Raw genomic sequence first — 22,239 nt, forward strand, 5'->3', positions numbered from 1 at the left:
TGGAGTGGGGTGGGGTAATGTGTTTATTGCATGGGTGTGTTTATGTGATGTTTGTGGGTGTGTTTGAGTGATGTTTATGTGATGTTTGTGGGTGTGTTTATGGGATGTTTGTGGGTGTGTTTGGGTGATGTTTGTGGGTGTGTTTATGTGATGTTTGTGGGTGTGTTTGGGTGATGTTTGTGGGTGTGTTTATGTGATGTTTGTGGGTGTGTTGATGTGATGTTTGTGGGTGTGTTGATGTGATGTTTCTGGGTGTGTTTATGTGATGTTTGTGGGTGTGTTTGATGGTGGTGTGTGAGAGAGTAGGCTAGTATTACTTGTGTGTTTGTGCTGTTTGTGCTGTTTGAAGCTATGTTCATGCATGATTTGAGTGTGTAACAGCTTGTCTCCTGAGTGGCGCAGTGGTCTAAGGCACTGCATCGCAGTGCTAACTGTGCCACTAGATCCTGGTTCGAATCCAGGCTCTGTCGCAGCCGGCCGTGACCGGGAGACTCATGGGCGGCGCACAATTCGTCCAGGGTAGGGGAGGGAATGGCCGGCAGGGATGTAGCTCAGTTGATAGAGCATGGCGTTTGCAACGCCAGGGTTGTGGGTTCGATTCCCACGGGGGGACAGTATAAAAATAAAAATAAAATATGTATTCACTAACTGTAAGTCGCTCTGGATAAGAGCGTCTGCTAAATGACTAAAATGTAAAATGTAGGAGTATATGGATTTTACCTCAGAAATATTTGTACGACATTTGAGAGCCCATTTGCCTCTCAAATGTGTGTGTGTGTGTGTGTGTTGCCTTTGAGCTCGGTCCACCCCTGCCCTTTGGAGCACGGTGAAGCACAAGGTCCATTGCCAGATGGGTATTTTCCAGGGTCAGCAAACGCGACAGTGAGAACAAGGCCCCTCGGAACAGTCCGGAACTCTGGGCATTGTGAAGTGAAGCGTTGCCCTCCCCGTTTGGATAGCCTGAGCCCAGTGATTTAGAGCACATTAGAAAAAGACCGCAACAAAGTGTCACCAGCAGACTGATTTGCTTTTCTCACTGGGCATGTGTAGAGTACCAAGCTCATTATAATGCTTTTCAACCTGTATCTTACTGCTCAGTGTTCTTTCTTTGACCATAATTTACTTGTGTGGTCCATATTTGGTCTATTTGTGTTCCATGTGCAGTCCAAGTGCATTGTTTTGTCATTCTGCTGCAGTATGTGCAGTCCATGTTCTTATCAACCTTATCTTACATACAATATAGTCGGGACTGTGATTGTTTTTGGTGCTGTAATGCAGATGAGCCCAGCTGCATCCCTGCCTTAGGGACCTACTGTATCTCCACACACAACCTGGTCTCAGGGCAATTCGTAGGATTTGGTACGTAAATCTGTTCCCTCTATTTAGTATGATAATATTACTTTACATTAGGTTACATTATGAATGGAATAGCGGTTGTACTATACCATACGAATTAGAGGACGTATAGTATCATATGTCTTACCCGGTCATACAATAGCATGTGAATTGCTTTAATTAACTTATCATACATCTCAGAGAACGCATAGTATTATATGTCTTTCTCTGAGACCAGGTTGGTTGTTGCTTCATAACAACAGAGGAGAATTATGGGGAGAATTTATGTTGGTGGTAAGGAGAACTAACGACAAAAGTTAGAAGAATTTACGTAGCAGGTTAGGTGAATTGGGTTAAGGTTAGAATTAGGGTTCGGGGAAGGGTTAGCTAAAATTCTACAGTTGTTGCCGACGCGACTCGAACACGCAACCTTTGATTTGCTAGACGGTCGCAGTATACGCTCATCCATCCTCCCCGACCAACCCCCCTACTTGCGTTTCTGTCTAAAGTAACTAGAACATTAGTACATATTATAAAACATTAGTACATATTATATGTCATGGAGGTGTTCAGAAATAAGGTATTGTATGTTTTGTATGACTCTGAGGCCAGGCTTCAAAACAGTATGCAAATGATGTCATTAGATGGCCCATGGGGCAGCGCACAATTGGCCCAGCGTCGTCCAGGGTAGGGGAGGGAATGGCCGGCAGGGATGTAGCTCAGTTGGTAGAGCATGGCGTTTGCAATGCCAGGGTTGTGGGTTCGATTCCCACGGGGGGCCAGTATGAAAAAAAAAGAATAATAATGTATGCACTCACTAACTGTAAGTCGCTCTGGATAAGAGCGTCTGCTAAATGACTAAAATGAAAAATGTAAATACTAATGTAGCAGGGGAAAAGGCGCAGGTTACCCAGTTCTACCCAGTCCTCAATCAAAGTCAGCCATGATAGTGTTGTCTCTCCCTCTCCAAATCCCTTATTTCCAGTTAAAAGGCCAACCTCAACAGAAGGCCTGTTTCTGCCCAGTAGATTATATATAGAAGCATATTATGAATATTTAAAGACATTCTCTCTAGTCCCAGTTGCTATAGCAATATTCCTATAGAAGGTGCTTTGTTGTGCTTCATTGTGGGGGCGAGGAGCCTTATAGGCTTTTTAGCTAGTTATCCACAATCCACCATGCATTGTCTCTCACTAGTCATAACAACCACATATTTTTCTCTTACAAGTCATTATAACCACATCCACCTAATGTCCTCACAAGGTATTTCATGGAGCGGATGGTGTGGTGTATGGCGCATGCCCCTTCTGTGGCATGCAAAGGGTTCCCATGGTAATAAAGGGATTCTATGCTCATTCATTTTAACCCATTACCCTCCTTCACCCAGTATGTAGTGTTGTTGTATTGGAAGGTGTGTCATAAATGTTTGGCATTGTATACAAATGGTGCAGCTGCTTTAATGTTTTGTGTTATTGTTCTGGGTCAGCTTCAGGTATCGGCCAACATCCAGAAACAGCTGTCCCTATTGTTCTACTGTAGGATGCCATTCTTACCGCCCATGCATCTGTCCTCTCCTCTCGTGCTGAACAAACGAGAGACAATTTACTTGACAGTAATGTGTAATAGCCTGTCACACACGTTACTTTTGGTTCCTAGAGTAACCTATTGTAGCATGTGTATTTTTTCCTCGTGTTATTTAAATAAAATAATCTGCATTGTTGGGAAGGGCCCATAATTAAACGTTTCACTGTTAGTCTACACCTGTTGTTTACGAAGCATGTGACAAATAACATTTGATTTGATTTGGCTAAGGCTATGACTCTCGTCTGACCGTACATGTTAGCAGCATGTGTACCTGGTCTTGTCTAATGAGCAAATACACACACTACTGGGAATGAGCTGATCAAACCTCCATTCATATGCTGATGATTTATCCATGTCCCCATTGTTTTGCTTTGTTTTGTTTTATCTCAAGAGGAGAGCACTGCCGAGAATTCCTCCCTGACAAAAAGCAGTTATGTTGGTTTCCATGGAGACGCAGTCTCACTTTCATGAGGGAAAAAACTGTTATGGGCTGCCTTTATCATGTTGAGTGACGTGTGATCCAACTCTGAATGCTCATGATAACTGGTTGCACTGTTCTAAACATTTTTCAGAAACACCTTCAATGCATTTAGGCTCTCTAGGCATGCAATATTAGTCGGCGTAGGTTGATAATGAATGTTTTCAAAGACAGGTACATAGGCTTCTATCCAATCAGAGGACAGATAACAGAGCTGACTTCAGGTGATGGATATCAGGGCCTGTGATCATTATGACCCTGTGGTCAGTCAGAGCCATTACACTTATGGAGTGAGACTGGCCATAATGGGGTTATAAAGCCACAGGTAAAGGTGATGATGATGACTGGCAGATATCTGACTGGGTAGTTCAGGTACGGTGTGTCCTGTGTGCTCAGCTCAGATCTTCACTCTGTCTGGTTCTGTGGATCTGATGAAAGCCAGGTGAGAGTGAGACCATTAGTAACTGAGCCAGGATGTGACATGAAAGAGGATGCAGCTCACACAGCCCACTGGCATATGAGAACTGTTCTGTGTGTGCTTGTGTGTATGTGTGTCAGTGTCTGCGTCAATGTGTGTCCAGGTGCATCTGCGTCCTGTGGGTGCGTACATGCATACTTCCGTTTATGTGTGTGCTGCTGCAGTGTGTGTGTGTGTGTGTGTGTGTGTGTGTGTGTGTGTGTGTGTGTGCACCTGCAGAATGTGTGTGTATCTCAGACAGACTCTGGGTTCAGACACTGATTAACATGCAGGAGAAATAGCAGTGTCCTCTGCTTTGTACCAGCTCACTGCATTATTCACTGATACAACAACACTACATATTATGAGGGCAGCTTGTGAGGCACTTTTACATGCATACATTGACATATACCAGTACACATACATTTTTGTATACAGGTACATAGGCCTATACTCACAAATGCTCAAACATATACTGAATCATCGTTGTCTATGCTTGTATGTTGAAGTATTATGCAGTAGGTACGTGTGCATACAGTCAGTTCTCCAAAAACCTGCAGTACATACAGTATGTACTGTACATACACAAACACACTTTTGCTTATCACATAACACCACATCATTTGTTTGTAAACACAATGTACTCTATCAGAGCTGATGATCCATCCATCCATCCCATTAGTTAGATGAGACATCAGTTCTGGGTACTGCAGAGCACAGTGCACCTGGTCTGTATCCATGCAGACAGACAGACAGACAGGCAGACAGGCAGACAGTGGCCACCAGTACTAATCACTATGATTTAGTCTAAGCTGCATGCAGGGCTTCTTTGAAACAGTAGAATGGTATAATAAGCAGCAGTGGGATATGATATTCATTATCTGACTCATGGTTTCTTTCACTAATCCTCATGACTCGCGAAGAGTATGTGATCTGTTTTTGACCGTGCTATTTTCTCTGGTGCTAGCTGCTGCTGTTGTTGTTATTGGTCTGTGGGTTATGTAGGCTAGCTGCTGTTGTTATTAACTGTGTTAGTGGGTGGCTTTCAAGCCTATTTGCCGTGATGTAACCTGATTACCCACTCCGGGGATGAATGGGTCTCAGTCTTTACATGGTACACTAGCAGGCCTAGCATTGCCTGTGGGAAGGCAACACATTTGCATCATTTACATGGCTTACACTTAGATAAGGTATTTAAATATTAGTTCCTCAATGTTATTAATGTAATGTCTGTCATTGTTTTGTAATGGGTTTTGGCCCGGCCCTACATTTACAAACAGTGAAGAATATGTTGTTTCATGATGTAATTAAGAAGTAGAATTAATACTCCCTCTCTCTCTCTTTCTCACCCCCAGTACTGCCAGTAACTCAAACAGGAGCACGCCCGCTTGCTCGCCCATCCTGCGTCCTAAACGCTCGCGCTCACCCACGCCCCAGTGCCTGGAGCCTGGTGAGAACATGGTGGAGAAGGGCCACTCGGACCACTCCTCTGACAAGTCCCCCTCCACCCCCGAGCAAGTGGTACAGCGAACCTACTCTCTGCAGTCTGCCCGCAGCGGAGGCAAGAACTCCAAGGTGAGCCTCACTGCGCAGGTGGACCGTCTCCGTCTCAGGGCCCTCCTCTTTCCACCAATCACAGTACAGCACAGTACAGGATCATAGTCCTCCTCCACCAATCACACTACAGCACAGTACAGCATCATAGTCCTCCTCCAACAATCACACTACAGCACAGTACATGATCATAGTCCTCTTCCACCAATCACACTACAGCACAGTACAGGATCATTGTCCTCTTCCACCAATCACACTACAGCACAGTACATGATCATAGTCCTCCTCCACCAATCACACTACAGCACAGTACAGGATCATAGTCCTCTTCCACCAATCACACTACAGCACAGTACAGGATCATAGTCCTCTTCCACCAATCACACTACAGCACAGTACAGGGGCATAGTCCTCTTCCAACAATCACACTACAGAACAAACAGTACAGCATCATAGTCTCAAATAGTACCTCCAACAGTGTTGTTTTCAAAATGACTTGTTCATCACACAGTGCATTCATAACTTACAAATAGATAATGTTAGCCTAGCCTATCACTTCAGTTCAGCAAGACATTTGTATCATCCCTGAACACCACTTCCAGTACAATCTGAAATCAGCATTTATCTGGTGATCACTGAGGTGATACAGGGGATAAATTATGTTTTGTGATAAAATTAAATTAAATTAAATACTGTTTCCCCTGACATAACGTCTTTGATAACCTCAAAATGTTGCCAGTAAAGTCTTATTGTCTTCTTGCATTCCATAAAACATGTTCTGTAAGAAATAGCCAACGAGAAGGAGTGAGATATAGTCATATTTTGTGAAATGGCATGGTTTTATCCGTATTTATTTCACAGTGACTTTACCCCCATCATACTTCAGCATCGGCACACCATACTGGATCGAACATGACATCCTCATGTAGCTCCAATTTACAGTGGTACAATGTACTCCTGATACAGGGTGCTATGACTCTGATAGGGTAATGTCCAACTCCCATCCTCAAACTATAGGTCAGATTTAACTGTCACTCTGGTACAAGTGGCCAATCATGGACTGAGTAACAAGACCCTCAGCACATCAATTGTGGATAAGGACCCATCATCATCAGCAAAGACACTTATATCACACATCCACCCTATTCTTCCCCTATCACCTCCCTCCTTTTCTCCCTCCCTCCCTCCCTCCATCCATCCCTCTCTCTCCCTCCCTCCCTCCCTCCCTCCCTCCCTCCCTCCCTCCCTCCCTCCCTCCCTCCCTCCATCCATCCTCTGGTCCTGTCAGAGGGGCATTGTAATCACAGGCAGGGCACTTAGTCAGCCCTTTCCATCGCATCACTCAGCCAGTCATTAACTGCAACTATCTCAACTCTGCAAGGCTCGTTCTGACAGAGGGTGGTAGGCAGGTCAAGAGGCTGTAGTCTCGCTTCTCGCTCATCAGCGTCTGAACTGAAGAGTAAGGTAGTGGAGGGAAGAATAGGAGCTTTGACTGTGTGTAACTCGGCTTACATCTCAAGCAAGACATGAACATGAGAATATTGAGTGATATATTTAGTCTTTTCCTCTTCTGAATATCTTATTCTTGTGAAGTGATAAGGAGCATGGTAGTTGGCGGTCACGGCTCTCTCACCTCTCATCCGTTTTCCCCTTCACTCACTGCTCCCAGTGCTCCCCAGTCCTTGTGGTGTCAGACGCCTGTTGCTTTGGTTGTCATTGTGTTCTCCTCTTCTCTCATCCTTTTTTCTTGACACAGAGTGCTTACTTTTTCTTACTTTCTCTTACTTTCTCTTACTTTCTCTTGCTTTCTCTTGCTTTCTTTTACTTTCTCTTGCTTTCTCTTACTTTCTCTTGCTTTCTCTTACTTTCTCTTACTTTCGCTGCTGCTATATGAAATGTCTGTGATCTGAAACTGACTGTTTTCAATTCCTTTTTTGGTTCTTTCAGCTGTTGTATCTTGCAGTGTTTTGGTTTCTGATTTCTTTGTTCTTCTCCTGATGCATGCTAGTCTCACAAGCGACTTTCCAAAGTAAGCATTACTCTTTTCTGTTTTTACACCCCCACCACACCCTCACCCCACCTCAATGTCTTGTGAGTTGTCCTGTGCCCCCCCTCCTCCACCCACATCTTCCATCTGAACACACTCCAGATGGCATCCATGTTGCTATGACCTTCTCCTCTACCCTCCTCTCCTCTACCACGCTGCTGCCCTTCCTCTTGTCTTCCTCCCTGCAGGGCTGCTGGCTTTCAAACACGTCTCTCTCCCAGCTTGTCTCAGTGTGCTTCAGCCTGCTCTATCTCCTCAATCCCCTGCCCCAAGTCCATTAAAACTTGAACATGGCCTGTTGTTGTCTTTAAACTAAGAGCACCCTTATCTCTGAGATGCTGAGTATGTGCCTGAATGCAGAGGGATGGTGGCGGGGGGGAGGGGCGACTGTGAAATTCCTTCTGCATCCCTTTCCACCACTCCTGTGTGACATTCATATTTGATCAAGGCTGAGCCTAGAGCTTTCTACATCAGAAGCTCCTTTTCTCTGCCTCGCACCACAAGCCCAGAATACACCACTCCTCTCCTCAGACAAGACAGCAGCAGAGTCTGTGTGTCACGGGTTAGTTAGAGCATTTTCATGTAAGGACCCCTTATTCGTTGCAATCGGCTGCATTCAGCTTTGTCATGGACTATGGGACAGCCAGACAGGGGATGGCGTTAATGGCAGCCAAGTGACATTCAGTCAGTTGAGTTGGTGTTCAGGCGGTGTCCGGCCCATTTCATAGCACACCCAATCGATGACATCAACCCTCAGGCCCGTGGTGTGGCTGAGTGCCAGCCCTCTCTGGCCCCACATGAGCCCCCGGCCCGCAGTCAGAAGGAGTCACATGACCCTGGCACTGTGTGCAGTCACCCAGGCAATGTGAGCTCTGTCACCCTAGTCTAACGCAATCCAGATAACAGGCAGGCAGGGAGAGAGAGGGGCTCCCTCTCTGTAGAGGACCCGGGCCGGCTGTCCCACAATAACTAACTGACTGGCCGCTTCAGTGATGATAGCTCTGCTCAGTCTTCCACTGTAACCAATCAATGAGGCTGTTTATGGAACCGTAAACAGTGAGCAGCATTACAGAGAGAGTACATAGAGACTCATCATAAAGACCCATCTCAGACCAAAACACTGAGACATGGACACATCATGAAGGTATAGTTAGATAGTACAATAGTGTGTCATGGATCTTTTAGTGCGGTAGCCTAGCACTGTTAGTACACATGCAAATAAAAACCAAAGCCTTTTCTCCTCTCTTGTTGTTCAGCTCTTTCCTTCATGTAGGTTAACTCTTCATCTTCTCTTTAATTTCCTTTCAGTATGACAGACTAAACCTGATTAAAGTAAGCATTTGCTTTTGCTTTCATTTGCCCTTTAACCCCCTAGTCCGATTTGACCAGTGACCTCCTCTTCCCCTCCTCTGTAGTTGTGTGATGTCAGTCAGCGCCCCTAGCTGTCTCCACTTCCTCTCTCAGACCAGAACTTCCTCCTCTCCTCACTCTCCTCCCTTACTTAAAGTGTTCTCTCTGTTGAAGACCTGTTAGTTGGACCACCATGACAAACACTGCTGTACTCTGGCCTTGCCAAGAGTCTCACCAGTAAGACGTACTGATGTCAAGTCATGATTATTTCTGAGGAAATAGAAGTCACTCCTTTTGCACAATGTTAAATATCAAAACGTTGATACAACATCTCAGTTGGTAGAGCATGGTTGGTTGTGGGCTTTAGTAGTTGTGGGATTGTGGGATTTAGCAGTTGGTTATGGGTTTGATTCCCACAGGGGACCAGTACGAAAAAGTATGAAAATGTGTGCACTCACTACTGTAAATCACTCTTGATAAATGACTCAAACGTAAACATTTAAAATGCTATATAATATTGTTGTTGCTTAAAGCACTTTGTGATTGTAATGAAAAGCGCTCTAAAAGTTTAATAAATAATAATAATTAATAAATAATAATAATAATAACCATGGTTCATCACCTGAGGACATTCATCTGTTTAAATCTGAATAACTGACTCAGTTCTGTGGGGGTCTTCTTGGCCACAGGGCTGTTTAGATAGGGTTATTCTTTAGGCTTGGTGCTACAGTCTTTCTTTACTGTTGTACTGGATGGATCAGGCCTGCTCAGTTCTGTTTGTCAAAACTAGGTTGGCTATGTGGGTTATACCTGATAGGTTTGTCTGGGTTACAGCTAGCGCTGGTCAGTTCTGGTTTGGTCCGGTTGGTTGGTTGGTTGGTTGGGTGAGAGAGAGCTGGCCCTGGCTCTGGCCTGGGTTGTGTAAAGTAGCTAGTTGTTCCAGGCCTTTCTGATCCTCAGGGGAATCCAGGCCAAGACACTACTACCGTACACAAGCTCTCTCTCTCTCGGTCCACTTAATCAGTGGGTGTTAACCTGCTTCTTAGTGCTGCTGACACACATCCCAGACACACATGTGCTTCGTGGGGAGGCAAACACTTGATTTAGACACGCATGCACATTTACACACCTGTAGGCTATAAAGATGCACTTACAAACATGCAATTACACCAACTCCAAAACACTTGTACAATGGCATGCACACACACTCACTCACACACTTTGCAGACACCTTAAAGCTTAAGTCTTCTCTCACGCCTCTGTCACCTTCAGATGAGATTAGCCCTGTCCACGTCAGAGCCCAGAGTCCAGGGACAGGACTGGGGCCTCACAACTCTCAGACAGGAAACACTACACTCTTATCTGATAGCTGAAATATTTGAACATTATCTACATTCACATCTCCAAAGGACTGATTTACAATGTTAGCCTTGCACCAGTATGCCTCTTGTATGTTTTCACTGAAATGACAAACCATATATTTTGTTATTGCCTTGTTAAGTTTAATACAAATAAAAACATCTTAATGGCATCAAGAGGAAGGAAGCCGTTTTCTTGTACTGCTGCTAGGTACTACTAGACACAAACTGACATGTTTTTTTCCCACTAAAATCATGCTTGATTATCCTGCTCTTTCTCCACCCACTGGATGGTCCCTAGCATGCCTCCCTCTCTGATCACAATGCTGAGAGGCATTACACTCTCTTTTTTAGCCCCATAAAACAGAAGCAGGTGAGTTATGGTTGGAATAAACACTCTTGTTATGGTTCTGCCAATAACAGTGTGTATACTGCCCTCTGCTGTTAGAAAATATACAACACACAGCAGTACACAATTCACCTCTATACACAAGCATTTAGAAGCAACTCTATATCATTAATATATAATTTAAACACTTAGAAACAAAGATACACATATTGTACCACACCCAACCCCAATCCCCCATCTGCTTAGCAAATAGCCATGTAAATGAATATTTGTGAAGCCCAAATACAACACAGAAATCAAGGAATCGATGAAAAGTCCAACTAAAATATGTGACAAGCTCAAGGGGATATAACTCTGTTGGATATCAGTGGAGGCCTGTGTTCATGGTAGGAGGTACCCACCCAGAGGTTGACATTCACACCTTCTATAAATACCCACAGTCTGTTTTTATCCTCCACTGGCCTCTATGTGTTTATGATATTGAGCCATGTGGCCAAGTATTGGTGTGTCCTTGTCTCATTGACTTACACTTGTCTTTGTTCTCTCCTCTCTGTGTTGCTCCTCGCTGTCTACAGAAGAGCCAGAGCTGGTACAACGTAAGTTTCATCCTCTTACTCTTTTTGTTAAGAGGTGTGTGTGTGCGCGTGCTTGTGTGTTTGTGTGTGTGTGAGGTTACGAGGTGAAGGGTTCTAGACCCTGTTTAGAATCACATGAGGGTATATGCTTAAGGTCACTTTCATATGGAGCTCAGGCTTACCCAGGACGCTAACCAGTGGGATTTAGAGTTGTAAGAATCTAGTGCTACAGTGTGACGGCATGCTGAATTAATAAGAAAAATGACTGATGTCCCAGATGAATCATGAATAAACCAAATGCTGTGAGGATTAATAAAAATGTCATGTTTTGCCACAAGAGGGTGTCCTCCACCATTTTGTTGCAAACTCCCATACCTTACTACTGATGTGATTCATAGATTAATGTTTGACAGACAGAAACTTATTGTAGTGAAAGTATGGCGACAGCCCGAACCAGTGATCTTGTGTCTCTCATTCCAACACCAAGACCATTACACCAAGAGGTCCTGGCTTAATACAAGGTTGCCGGGCCAGTGTACTAAGAGACAAGGTTGCTACATTTTAATGGGGCTGTAATTCATTCCTTTCGTTTTGATTCTTCTAAAACAGCCAAGTAAATTTACTTGATGGCTCAGTTGGCCATGTTTATGTGAGAAATGGTTTGATACCCTGGTATGGTGTTATTATAAAGCCATGGTTTCTCCTATGGTGTCTCTATGGGACTCCATTTTATTTTCCCTTGTTCTGTTGTTTTATTCCTTTCTTTTGTTGTTCTTTGTGTCTATATATTTCCCCTCTCTCCCCAGCATGAAAGACAACACATCCTGAGAGTAAGCATGACTTGTATGCTTGTGCAATTTTTCTAATATCTCTCTGCTTATTCCTTCTCCTTGGATCGCTTGGCTAGTCTCTCTTTCCACTAGTCTGTTCCTCATCCCTCATTGGTTTGATTGATCAGTACGTTGTTTCCACCTGAGAGCGAAGCCACAATATGGAGCACTATGGGGGTTAGATGACCCAATGCCATGGCCACATTGTGGTTGTGTTTAGAAAAATAGCATTTTCAAAATGGCTGCTGTATGAAGGGGGACTATAGGCTACTCAGAGCTGTGATGGTGGTGACGCAATGGGTGTATTCATTAGTCGGAGGCCGTTGCAAAACGTTTGGTCTGCTGTGAAAATTTCAGCAACGGAAACTGTTTACTCCAAACGGGAAAAAATAAACGTTTTGCTACGAAAACTAGAGTTTCTATTAGACAAATTTAGGTATATCCCTCCCTGTTTCGTTCCGTTTGCTTCCTTTGGTTCCTAGAGTAAACGGTAAACCGTTTCCATTGCAAAACGTTTTGCAACATGCCAAACTTTTTGCAACGGTCTGCGACTAATGACCACACCCCAGGTGGTAATAAGTCTGCTCAGTGTATCATACTAAACCCACGGACCATGGTCAGTGTCTGGAGCAGCCCTGAATGCCTTGAATGACAAAAGAATGGGGCATGGGACTGGTTAGCATGTTCCAATCCTCCCAAGTCTTCAAATGTGGTCATTTTGTCATTATGGCCTCATTGGGCATAGTTGGGCATTGTTGCATAGTAAAACTTGAACCATGCTTCTTCTTGTTGAGAAGAAGCATGGTCCACATCTAATGCTTTCTGATTCTCTCACTTCTAGCTACTTACCTTAATTTCTCTACTGTTCTACCATTACTAAAGGAATGCATCATAATACCAATCTAGACATGATGTTGCTCCCAGAAACATTAACTATGTAATTATGCCTAATCTCTGTTCTGGACCATTGAAAAGTATATTGGTATGTGTCTGATGCAGTGCTATACCTGAGGGGATGGTAGGCTATGTGGTAGGCCATGTCACAGTTGCTGTGTTTCTCTACAAGGCAATGATGTTTTCCCATGGCACTGAATCTACTGTGATTACATCACAACCGTCCTGATATGAGGTCTGAGCCCAGTAGAGACACACAACAGGCCCCACCCTGCCATATCAACCTTCCTAATGACTCTGTGGCAATGCTTTCATGGCAACTGTACAGGACCTACGCAGGCAGTTGAGGTATTAACAAGGAAATCAATGTCTGCCAGACACCGAGTACAGTGGCGCATAGTATCGACAGTGACTAAAGTGGCAGGTTTAAGAGACTGCTTTTCTCAGAGTTTTGTGAGGTGAAATATCTGCCTCCACATACTCTCAGGTCTATAATGAAAACATTCTAGAGTTCATCCCCCCTGCATGAGAGAGAGAGAGGAGAGACAGCAGGAGAAGGTGAGCAAGAGATTTAGAGGGAGGCTGCCATGTTTACTCTGAGGTAGATTCTCACACAAAGGATACCACTGTAGAGCCTATCTCCTAACTCGCTCTTCATAAAACTTTACATGAAACCACACTGGTTAATTTTTACAATGTAGGGAGCAGGGGTGCTTGTTTGAAATGTCAAGAAAAGCAAGCAGTGTGTATGATGGTGAATAGTCAGAGATCCTGGCTTGGCTGTGTTTCTAAACCAGACAGCCCCTCTCTGCTGAGCTGTTCCCCCATCTGGTTCTAATCAACAGACCCTCCACCCTCCTACCGTCAACAGACCATTGGCAGGGAAGTGTCAAGGAAAGGTGTGTTTCAGATAGAGACGGAAGTCTTCACACATACACACACATTCATGCACACTCAATGGACAGTGCCGCTTACTTTGTTAATATAATGAAGATGGAAGTCCTCACACACATGCAATCAAATACACATAGGCATACACCTTCCTGGCCACTCCTCTCCAGAGTGGTTTTGTTGCAACCTACTGACAGTGGGGTGAGAGACTCATTGTTTGTGGGAAAAGATAGTAAACCGCTCCCTGAAACAAATGGGGCCCCACCCTGGTTGACTGTACCGGTCTCCGATATCTCTCACTGTTTACCAAGCAGGTTACTGGTTAACCGCCACCGCAGGGACTGTCTATATCCCCATCATCACCTGGCAGCTACACTGTCCTAGGACTTGTCACATTGTCACCTGGAGAAGAGGGGAGATAGTCGTATTAATAGCTTCTGCATTTGCTTTAGTCTTCATTTAAATTTAAAAGCTCTTGGAAAACGTTGAATTCAGATACTACTCGGTTAGTTTTCGAAGAGAGTGCGCCCGGCTCGCAAACGTCTGATGAAACGCTATTCACCGGATGCAGAGGCATTTTCAACAGGGTGAAGGCTGTTCACGTCTGAGAGGGATCTGTGAATGATCAGCACTGTTTTCAACAGTGTGCTGAGGATTATTTTGATTCCCGTCACATTCAGTTTCCTGGAGATAATTTCTTCTCACTGATTTGGCTAGATGTTAAGGGGGTTGTGGAAATTGAGAAAGCAGGAAAGGTGTGGAATTTGTGTCTGAATTCCAGGGCACAGATGTAACCAATCACAAGTGAGCCTAATGGAGTGCCAATTGTAGCCACATTGTTTGTATTGTTGCTGTTGTTGTTGGGGGTGTTTTATCGTTGTGTCCACCTCCCACCACTGTGCTGATAGGTTGATTTGCCCAGCTCAGAGTCAGACGAGAACCAATCTCTGTGCCTGTCTATCTAGTCTGGTTGTAGTGACTGACAGGGATCTGGTTTCAGGAGTGCATTACTGACCTTAAGGAACAGGAGAGTTGTGGGGGGTAGAGAGTAGGGAAGTAGGCCACAGGGATCCAGGGGGGGTTTAGTGATAGTAACACCTCTAAATGTGTTAACCCTCCTGTGCTATTGCTTTCTAATACCTGAAAGGTCAACGACAACGACAGGGGAAGTGGACATACTCCCAGAGGTACACTACTCCAACTGCATTAGATTGAGCCGCAAGTCTTGGCATGCGACTCCATGCCGCACCACTCAAGATTAATGGACTTGTTTTTCTTCACGGAGCGTGGAGGTAACTGAAGGTTGTGTGCACATCTGTCAACTGTAACTCAATCACCTTGTCAGCCAGCGAGACGGGACTGCACTCTGTTTTTCTATTTACCAAGGATATTTTTCTTGCTTTCGCTGCTGGTGTGTCTGAGCTGTGCTCACAAAGGCGCTCTGAAGCGTCTGGATCTGGACAGCGTAACACTGCCTGCCTGCACACGCCTGCCTGCCAGAGCTGCCATTATCATAAAATACTAGAGGCCAACGGCCGAAGGAGAGAGGACTGGAATCATGTGGCAGCAGTCAGCTGGGTCCAGCTCTCACACTGAAAGGGAGTAGTACCCACACCAGGTTCAGTCACAGCAGTCTCCAAGCCACAGCCACACACAACAGCTCTGTCTGTTTGTCTGCAGCAGACCTGGACCACTGGATCACCAGCCTTGAACTCGACCGTTCTGAGGACCCCACAGGGACACCACTGGTTTAGGTGTCCGTCCGTGTGCCTGAGGGAAGTGTGTGGAGTATGGAGGCTCACAGGGGACTGGCGTCGGACTGGGAGGCGGTGCTGGAGCTGGATGAAGATCTGGCTGGGTGGCTCCCACAGGATCCGACCCGGAATGAGTTTGGCTGGGAGTGGGGCTGGGCCGCCTCGGACCACCAAGACCAGGACTGGGAGTCAGAGGAGGTCCCTGCAGTAAGTTACTGCCCCCCCCAGAGACCTGATGCCAGGAGGGGGAGTGGCGGGGAGGGAAGAGGGGGGAGAAGGTTGGGATGGGAGGTTTTTGTACTGTAACCGTGCCAAGAGCATAACTCTGTGGTTCCCTCCCGCAATTATATTTTGGCAAGCAAATTAAATGAAGTCAGTAGCTATTTGCATTCCCATAGTATCCATGGACCCTTTCCCTTGACAAAGTAAGAAGGCTGCGGTTTAAGGGGCATAGACAGGCGTTTGTTGTGAAAGGGGGGCCCTAATACTCTTGATATTTTAGACAGTTATAGAGTACTTTCTGTGAACATTTCTAGACTGTAAAAATGTCTGACGCATAATACAAAATTCCAGCCTTCAAAGTTCTTGAATGTATAACGTTTTCTTGACAGGCACCACTGGTTTTCATTCACAGCTTAACAGAAACAGTTAAGTATTTGTAACATAACATTATGTATTTCCATTCTGGTCTGTTCTTGTTATATGAGTATAGAAGCTATCTGATGTTAATGTGAACAGTCTGTTGTTTTCCTTCAGATTGAAGCAGCGAGAGGTTTTTCCCCTGAAGGGATGTCTTTGGTTACTGTATTGGCAGGCATTGTTTCCTGAAGCTGTTCCTACTCAAAGAAAGCATCTGGCTCAGACACATAGAGCACTCACCCCTGCACTCACACTCAGAAGGCGTCTGGCTGTGGGTCACAGCAATACTTCCCTCTTTAAGCAAGCCTGTCCTCTGAATCCAGGCCCAATATAAGATTTACCCAAATGCCTGAGAATGTAACAAGAAAGAATGAATTCCTCTGTGTGAGAATTGAACATTTCTTCCCATGACCTAAACCAACAACCGATGCAGACTAGGTTTTATAAGATAAACAATAGATACATAAGGGTTTGCTAACAGAGCAGGTGTCTTTTTCTCCCTCTGTCCTACATATAAACTGTTGCTGTACAAAACCACCATTGTGTGTGTTCATACAGTACATTGATGTTACCAAAAATTGTTGTCTTGGGAATGTGACTCACATTAGGAATGCTCACGATGCTCAAAAGCATGCTTATTGAATTGAGTGGCTAAATGTCAACGGGGATCGTGCATGGTATCAAGTCTGAGTTAAACATCACTTGTGAAAATGGATGCAGTCCAGTGTGTGTATGTGAGAGAGAGAGTGTGTGTTCAGGAATGTGTATGTGTGAGTCGTCCCTCTCTAAAAGGTTACCAATGTTGCTCTCTGTCTCCAGGTGTTGAGCCCCACATACAAACAGCGTAATGAGGACTTCAGGAAGCTCTTCAAGCAGCTACCGGACACAGAGCGACTCATCGTGGGTGAGTTTCTAACGCAAAGTGCTAGGCCACTAAGGCCAATAAGGTCAGCAATATGGTGGATATAGGACATCAGCTTGGTTTTGGAAAAGTTAGCGTTGGCTGGTTGGAGTCAATTCCATTTAAACTATCCATTCAGGTAATTAATCTTCTGAATTGACTATATTGAAATAGAATTAACCCCGACCTTGATGGGTAGATGATGTATTCTTCCTGGGCTCTGATCATTGACCTGTGCTGGCAGATTACTCCTGCGCCCTGCAACGAGACATCCTCCTGCAGGGCCGACTCTACCTCTCTGAAAACTGGATCTGTTTTTATAGCAACATCTTCCGCTGGGAAACGCTGGTACGCACTGGTCCTCTGCCTGGGACTTTCTGTTCTTTTGATCTTATCTATATTTCCCTGGTGTTGGTTAGTTTGCAGAGTTGAAATAGAATGTATTGTATTTCTATGGTTTGCAGCACAGTAGATATTGTATTATTGTGGTTCAGTAACAGTTCAACAGATATATTCTTCTGAATATTAAGCACTACTGAAAAAAACCTATTTTGTTTCCATGTGTGTGCAGCTGACAGTGAGGCTGAAGGACATCTGCACCATGACGAAGGAGAAGACAGCACGCCTCATCCCCAACGCCATCCAGGTGTCCACAGACGGTGAGAAGGTAAGACAGGACAGGGACTGGATCTTTGGCATTCACTGACTGAGAGAAGGCTCAAACTTTCTCCTCAGCCTTATTTTAAAGCATATTTTTGAACTGATACAAACATTATTTTAATTCTCTCCTCACAGCACTTTTTCACCTCATTTGGAGCACGGGACAGGACCTACATGATGATGTTCAGATTATGGCAGAATGCACTTCTGGACAAAGTAAGCCAGCAACCTCAATTAACCTCATCACAAATAGATCTACATGTTTAGTATATTGAGTCTCCATACTGAGTGTTGTCTCTAACCCCTGTGCTCTAGCCCCTTTGCCCCAAAGAGCTATGGCACTTTGTCCATCAGTGTTATGGCAACGAGCTTGGCCTGACCAGTGACGACGAGGACTACGTTCCCCCTGACGACGACTTCAACACCATGGGGTGGGTGTGGTTTCCATGGCTACAAATATAAACACTGCCTCATCAATTACCATGGTTGATTAAGACGCCCTTGATCTGCTGTGCGTTGAAGCACACACACACAAACACACATACACACTCACACACAAACACTAACACACACCCCTCTCTGCCCTGCTTCACACCCATCTCAGCCCTCTGAACATTACCATGTAAAAGCAACACTCCAGAACTCATAACACTAACCTCCAGCTGGTCCCTGTTCCCCCACGGTGGTGGTGCAGGTTCTGTGAGGAGATCCCTAATGAGGAGAATGAGATCAGTAATGACAACTTGTCAAAGAGCAGCACGGAGGCCAAGCACGAGGGCAGCCCACCATCCATACACAAGAAATGCATTATCACCAACAGCACCATCAACTCATCCATCAGCAGCAAGCCCCTCTCTGTGAGTCTCAGCGACATAATAGAGGTCAGAGGTTAAATCAATTACTGTTTTGTTATTTGTTTTGATGGAGGGGAAATGCATTTGTTATTCTGCCTATAGCCTGCATATGGGGAAAACAGTTAACGCAACAGAATGTTTTGTAATTTGATCACCAGAACTGAATTAACACCAAAACATGAACACAGACCATCCTACTTATAACTATGTACTGTAGTATCCTACAGTGTCTTTCTAGTGACTGACCCCCTCCTCCTCCCCCTCTGTGTGTCCTAGTTTGACCTCCCTCCAGAGGAGTACATCGACTGCCTCCCTGACGGGGAGCTGCTGGCCTTGCCCCTGGTGCTGGAGCAGAGGTTAGCGGAGGCCAGCGGACTGGTGCCCTCGCCCTCCCTAGACTTCAATGACAATGAAGACATCCCCACTGAACTCAGTGACTCTTCAGAGACCCACGACGAAGGTACGGTTTCAATCTTCCGTCCATTAACAGATTTGATGCATATATACTGTATATGGCTTGAAACAGGCTCTTCTGTGATGCCGCCAAGTCTTGGTAATACTGTCACCATATGACATTATGTCCCCAAGGGCACATCATCTAAAGTGTGTTTCCCTTTAAGGCTCTCCAGCAGGGGAAGTGCAGGCCTTCCACGATGACCTTAAAGGGAGACAGTACATCGATGAGGTTTACAAGTTCAGTGTGGACAAGATGTACGACATCCTCTTCACAGAATCCCAGTTTATGACCGATTTCATGGAGCAGCGCAGGTTCTCTGGTCAGTCAGACATTCTGTCCATTGGCGTTAGCATTAGAATCACATTATTGGCTCTTCCATTGGTGTTGTCCTGTGACTATGTAGTGATAGAATGTGCATCCATATAATTCCACACAGATATAGTGTTTCACCCCTGGAAGAAGGACGATGCAGCGGGGAACCAGATGAGAGAGATCATGTACACCATCTCCCTGTCCAACCCGCTGGCCCCCAAGACAGCCACAGTCACAGAGACCCAGACACTGTACAAGGCCAGCCATGAGAGTGAGTGCTACATCATCGATGCTGAGGTCAACACACACGACGTGCCCTACCACGACTACTTCTACACACTCAACCGTTACATGCTGACACGGGTGGCCAAGAACAAGTGCCGGTTAAGGTGAGGAGGGCCTTATCATGACAGCTGTTGTAATAGTTTCAAGAGCCATATGTTATTCTATGTTCATTTAGAAACACTGCTTCAATTTATTACCTGCGTATGCCTTGTCCCTAGGGTGTCCACTGAGCTACGTTACAGAAAACAGCCATGGGGATTAGTGAAGGGCTTCATCGAGAAGAACTTCTGGAGCGGGCTGGACGAGAACTTCCGTCATCTTGGTAAGTTCCTCTACTAGCTGTCACACCAAATGTCCAGCAACATTTAATCTGATGACTGTAAACCATCCTAATGTATGAAAGTAAAAACTGCTTCTGTGTGGCCTGTCAGAGTTGGAGCTGTCGAAGGTGGAGGATGTGGTGTTGGAGTCAGCCCAGCCCTCTCCCAAGGTCAAGGTGGTGAAGACATCTGTGAGGCGGAGGAATAGACCCCTGGTCCACCTACGGAGCCAGCACCTGGACGACGCCCTCCTCAGCCCCGTCACCACGCCAACCGATGACGAGGTCATCCACCGCATCAAACATGTGGGCGTGACAGGTCAGATGGCAGGGGGACACTTTGTTTTAAAACCTTTAAAAACGTTTTAACACTTTTTTGTTATACTCTTATACACACTCTTATAAACTCTTATACACTGTACATTCTTATACACTTTCATACAGTACATACATTACATAAACTCTTATACATTTCCACACATTATATTGTGTTAAATATATCTAGTTGACCTGGTCTGTGTTTGGTCCCCAGGTTCCACTCAGACCAGGCACATACCTGAGCACCTCCCTGGAGGCTTCGCCCTCTACAGCGTCTCCAAACTGCTGCTCATCATCAGCTTTGTGTGAGTACACTCTCTATCTCCCACACACTCGTACACACACACACATACAGTATACACACTCACTTTCAGATCCATCTTCATAATTTGTGTTTAATTTGTGGGTCATTTCAGTTCAACTCTCTTCGAAATCTTTAGTAGTTAGCAAAAATCTGATTCTGTGTTAAACATTTGTTTGTTTTTGTTAGTTTTCTGAATTTGATTCCTCTCTCCTCTATCCTTTCATTGCTTGCCATAGGATCTGTCTAAGGTACATCTGTCTAATGATAAACCACTTAGACCTGACTAGGAAACATACTCCTCCCGCATTGTAACTGGTTCATTAACCTTTTACTGCAGCAGGCTAAATAAGGATCACACAGAGTGTTTTTTGATAGTCTTAAACAAATGTACTTTGAAACAAAAGTATACACCTCACACACATGGTTATGGGCTTACAAAAAAGAAGACACCTGTACCATGTCAGATATAGAGTTGAAATGTATTCAATTTTGAGTTTGCATCCCAATATTACACTTTATATACACTACATGACCAAAGGTATGTGGACACCTGCTCATTGAACATCTTATTCCAAAATCATGGGCATTAATATGGATTTGGTCCCCATTTGCTGCTATAACAGCTTCCACTCTTCTGGGAAGGCTTTTCACTAGATGTTGGGACATTGCTGCGGGGACTTGCTTCCATTCAGCCACAAGAGCATTAGTGAGGTCGGGCACTGATGTTGGGCGATTAGGCCTGGCTCGCATTCGGCGTTCCAATTCATCCCAAAGGTGTTCGATGGGGTTGAGGTCAGGGCTCTCTCTGTACACGCCAGTCAAGTTCTTCCACACCGATCTCAACAAAGCATTTCTGTTTGGTCCTCGCTTTGTGCACGGGGGCATTGTCATGCTGAAACAGGAAAGGGCCTTCCCCAAACTGTTGCCACAAAGTTTGAAGCACAGAATCGTCTAGAATGTCATTGTATGCTGTAGCGTTAAGATTTCCCTTCACTGGAACTAAGGGGCCTAGCCCGAACCATGAAAACAGCCCCAGACCACTATTCCTCCTCCACCAAACTTTACAGCTGGCAGTATGCATTCGGGCAGGTAGTATTCTCATGGCATCCGCCAATCCCAGATTTGTCCATCCAAGTGTGGTTCATCACTCCAGAGAACGCGTTTCTACTGCTCCAGAGTCCAATGGAGGTGAGCTTTACACCACTCCAGCCGACGCTTGGCATTGCGCATGGTGATCTCAGGCTTGTGTGCGGCTGCTTGGCCATGGAAACCCATTTCATGAAGCTCCCGACTAACAGTTCTTGTGCTGACGTTGCTTCCAGAGGCAGTTTGGAACTCAGTAGTGAGTGTTGCAACTGAGCACTACGCACTTCAGCACTCAGCGGTCCCGTTCTGTGAGCTTGTGTGGCCTACCACTTTGCGGCTGAGCCATTGTGCTCCTAGACGTTTCCACCTTACAATAACAGCACTTACAGTTGACCGGGGCAGCTCTAGCAGGGCAGAAATGTTTCCGAACTGACTTGTTGGAAAGGTGGCATCCTATGACGGTGTCCACATACTTTTGTATATATAGTGTACATCACAGAAGACTGAAATATAACAAAACCGTTTGACATAGAAACAACGAATTTTCGCAGTCTAAAAAAAATAATATGCTAATTATTTATGAAATTATGAAAAATATGAATAACATTCCACCCATGAGGCCACTAGGTCATTTGACTGCAGGAAAAG

The 22,239-nt window shown here is 45.0% G+C and overlaps 1 protein-coding gene across 3 annotated transcripts in view; it reads left to right on the forward strand.

Annotated features, from left to right (window-relative positions):
• Positions 1 to 22,239, forward strand: part of LOC121558567 (protein Aster-B-like) — a 68,777-nt gene that overhangs the window by 43,746 nt on the left and 2,792 nt on the right. For 2 of the 3 annotated variants that reach the window (XM_041871935.2, XM_041871943.2), the window contains 16 exons: positions 5,210 to 5,429; positions 11,088 to 11,108; positions 11,894 to 11,917; positions 16,915 to 16,999; positions 17,241 to 17,344; positions 17,568 to 17,663; positions 17,792 to 17,872; positions 17,972 to 18,087; positions 18,351 to 18,537; positions 18,787 to 18,970; positions 19,131 to 19,286; positions 19,404 to 19,668; positions 19,783 to 19,886; positions 19,996 to 20,202; positions 20,416 to 20,506; positions 20,742 to 20,753. In XM_041871935.2, the coding sequence (XP_041727869.2) occupies positions 5,210 to 5,429; positions 11,088 to 11,108; positions 11,894 to 11,917; positions 16,915 to 16,999; positions 17,241 to 17,344; positions 17,568 to 17,663; positions 17,792 to 17,872; positions 17,972 to 18,087; positions 18,351 to 18,537; positions 18,787 to 18,970; positions 19,131 to 19,286; positions 19,404 to 19,668; positions 19,783 to 19,886; positions 19,996 to 20,202; positions 20,416 to 20,506; positions 20,742 to 20,753 (1,953 nt within the window). Of the gene's footprint in view, positions 1 to 5,209; positions 5,430 to 11,087; positions 11,109 to 11,893; positions 11,918 to 12,796; positions 15,664 to 16,914; positions 17,000 to 17,240; positions 17,345 to 17,567; positions 17,664 to 17,791; positions 17,873 to 17,971; positions 18,088 to 18,350; positions 18,538 to 18,786; positions 18,971 to 19,130; positions 19,287 to 19,403; positions 19,669 to 19,782; positions 19,887 to 19,995; positions 20,203 to 20,415; positions 20,507 to 20,741; positions 20,754 to 22,239 lie in introns of those variants that run through there. The other variant, XM_041871949.2, reaches the window with a different exon arrangement.

The sequence above is a fragment of the Coregonus clupeaformis genome, chromosome 5, assembly GCF_020615455.1.
Source record: "Coregonus clupeaformis isolate EN_2021a chromosome 5, ASM2061545v1, whole genome shotgun sequence".
In the NCBI taxonomy this organism is placed as follows: Eukaryota; Metazoa; Chordata; class Actinopteri; order Salmoniformes; family Salmonidae; genus Coregonus; species Coregonus clupeaformis.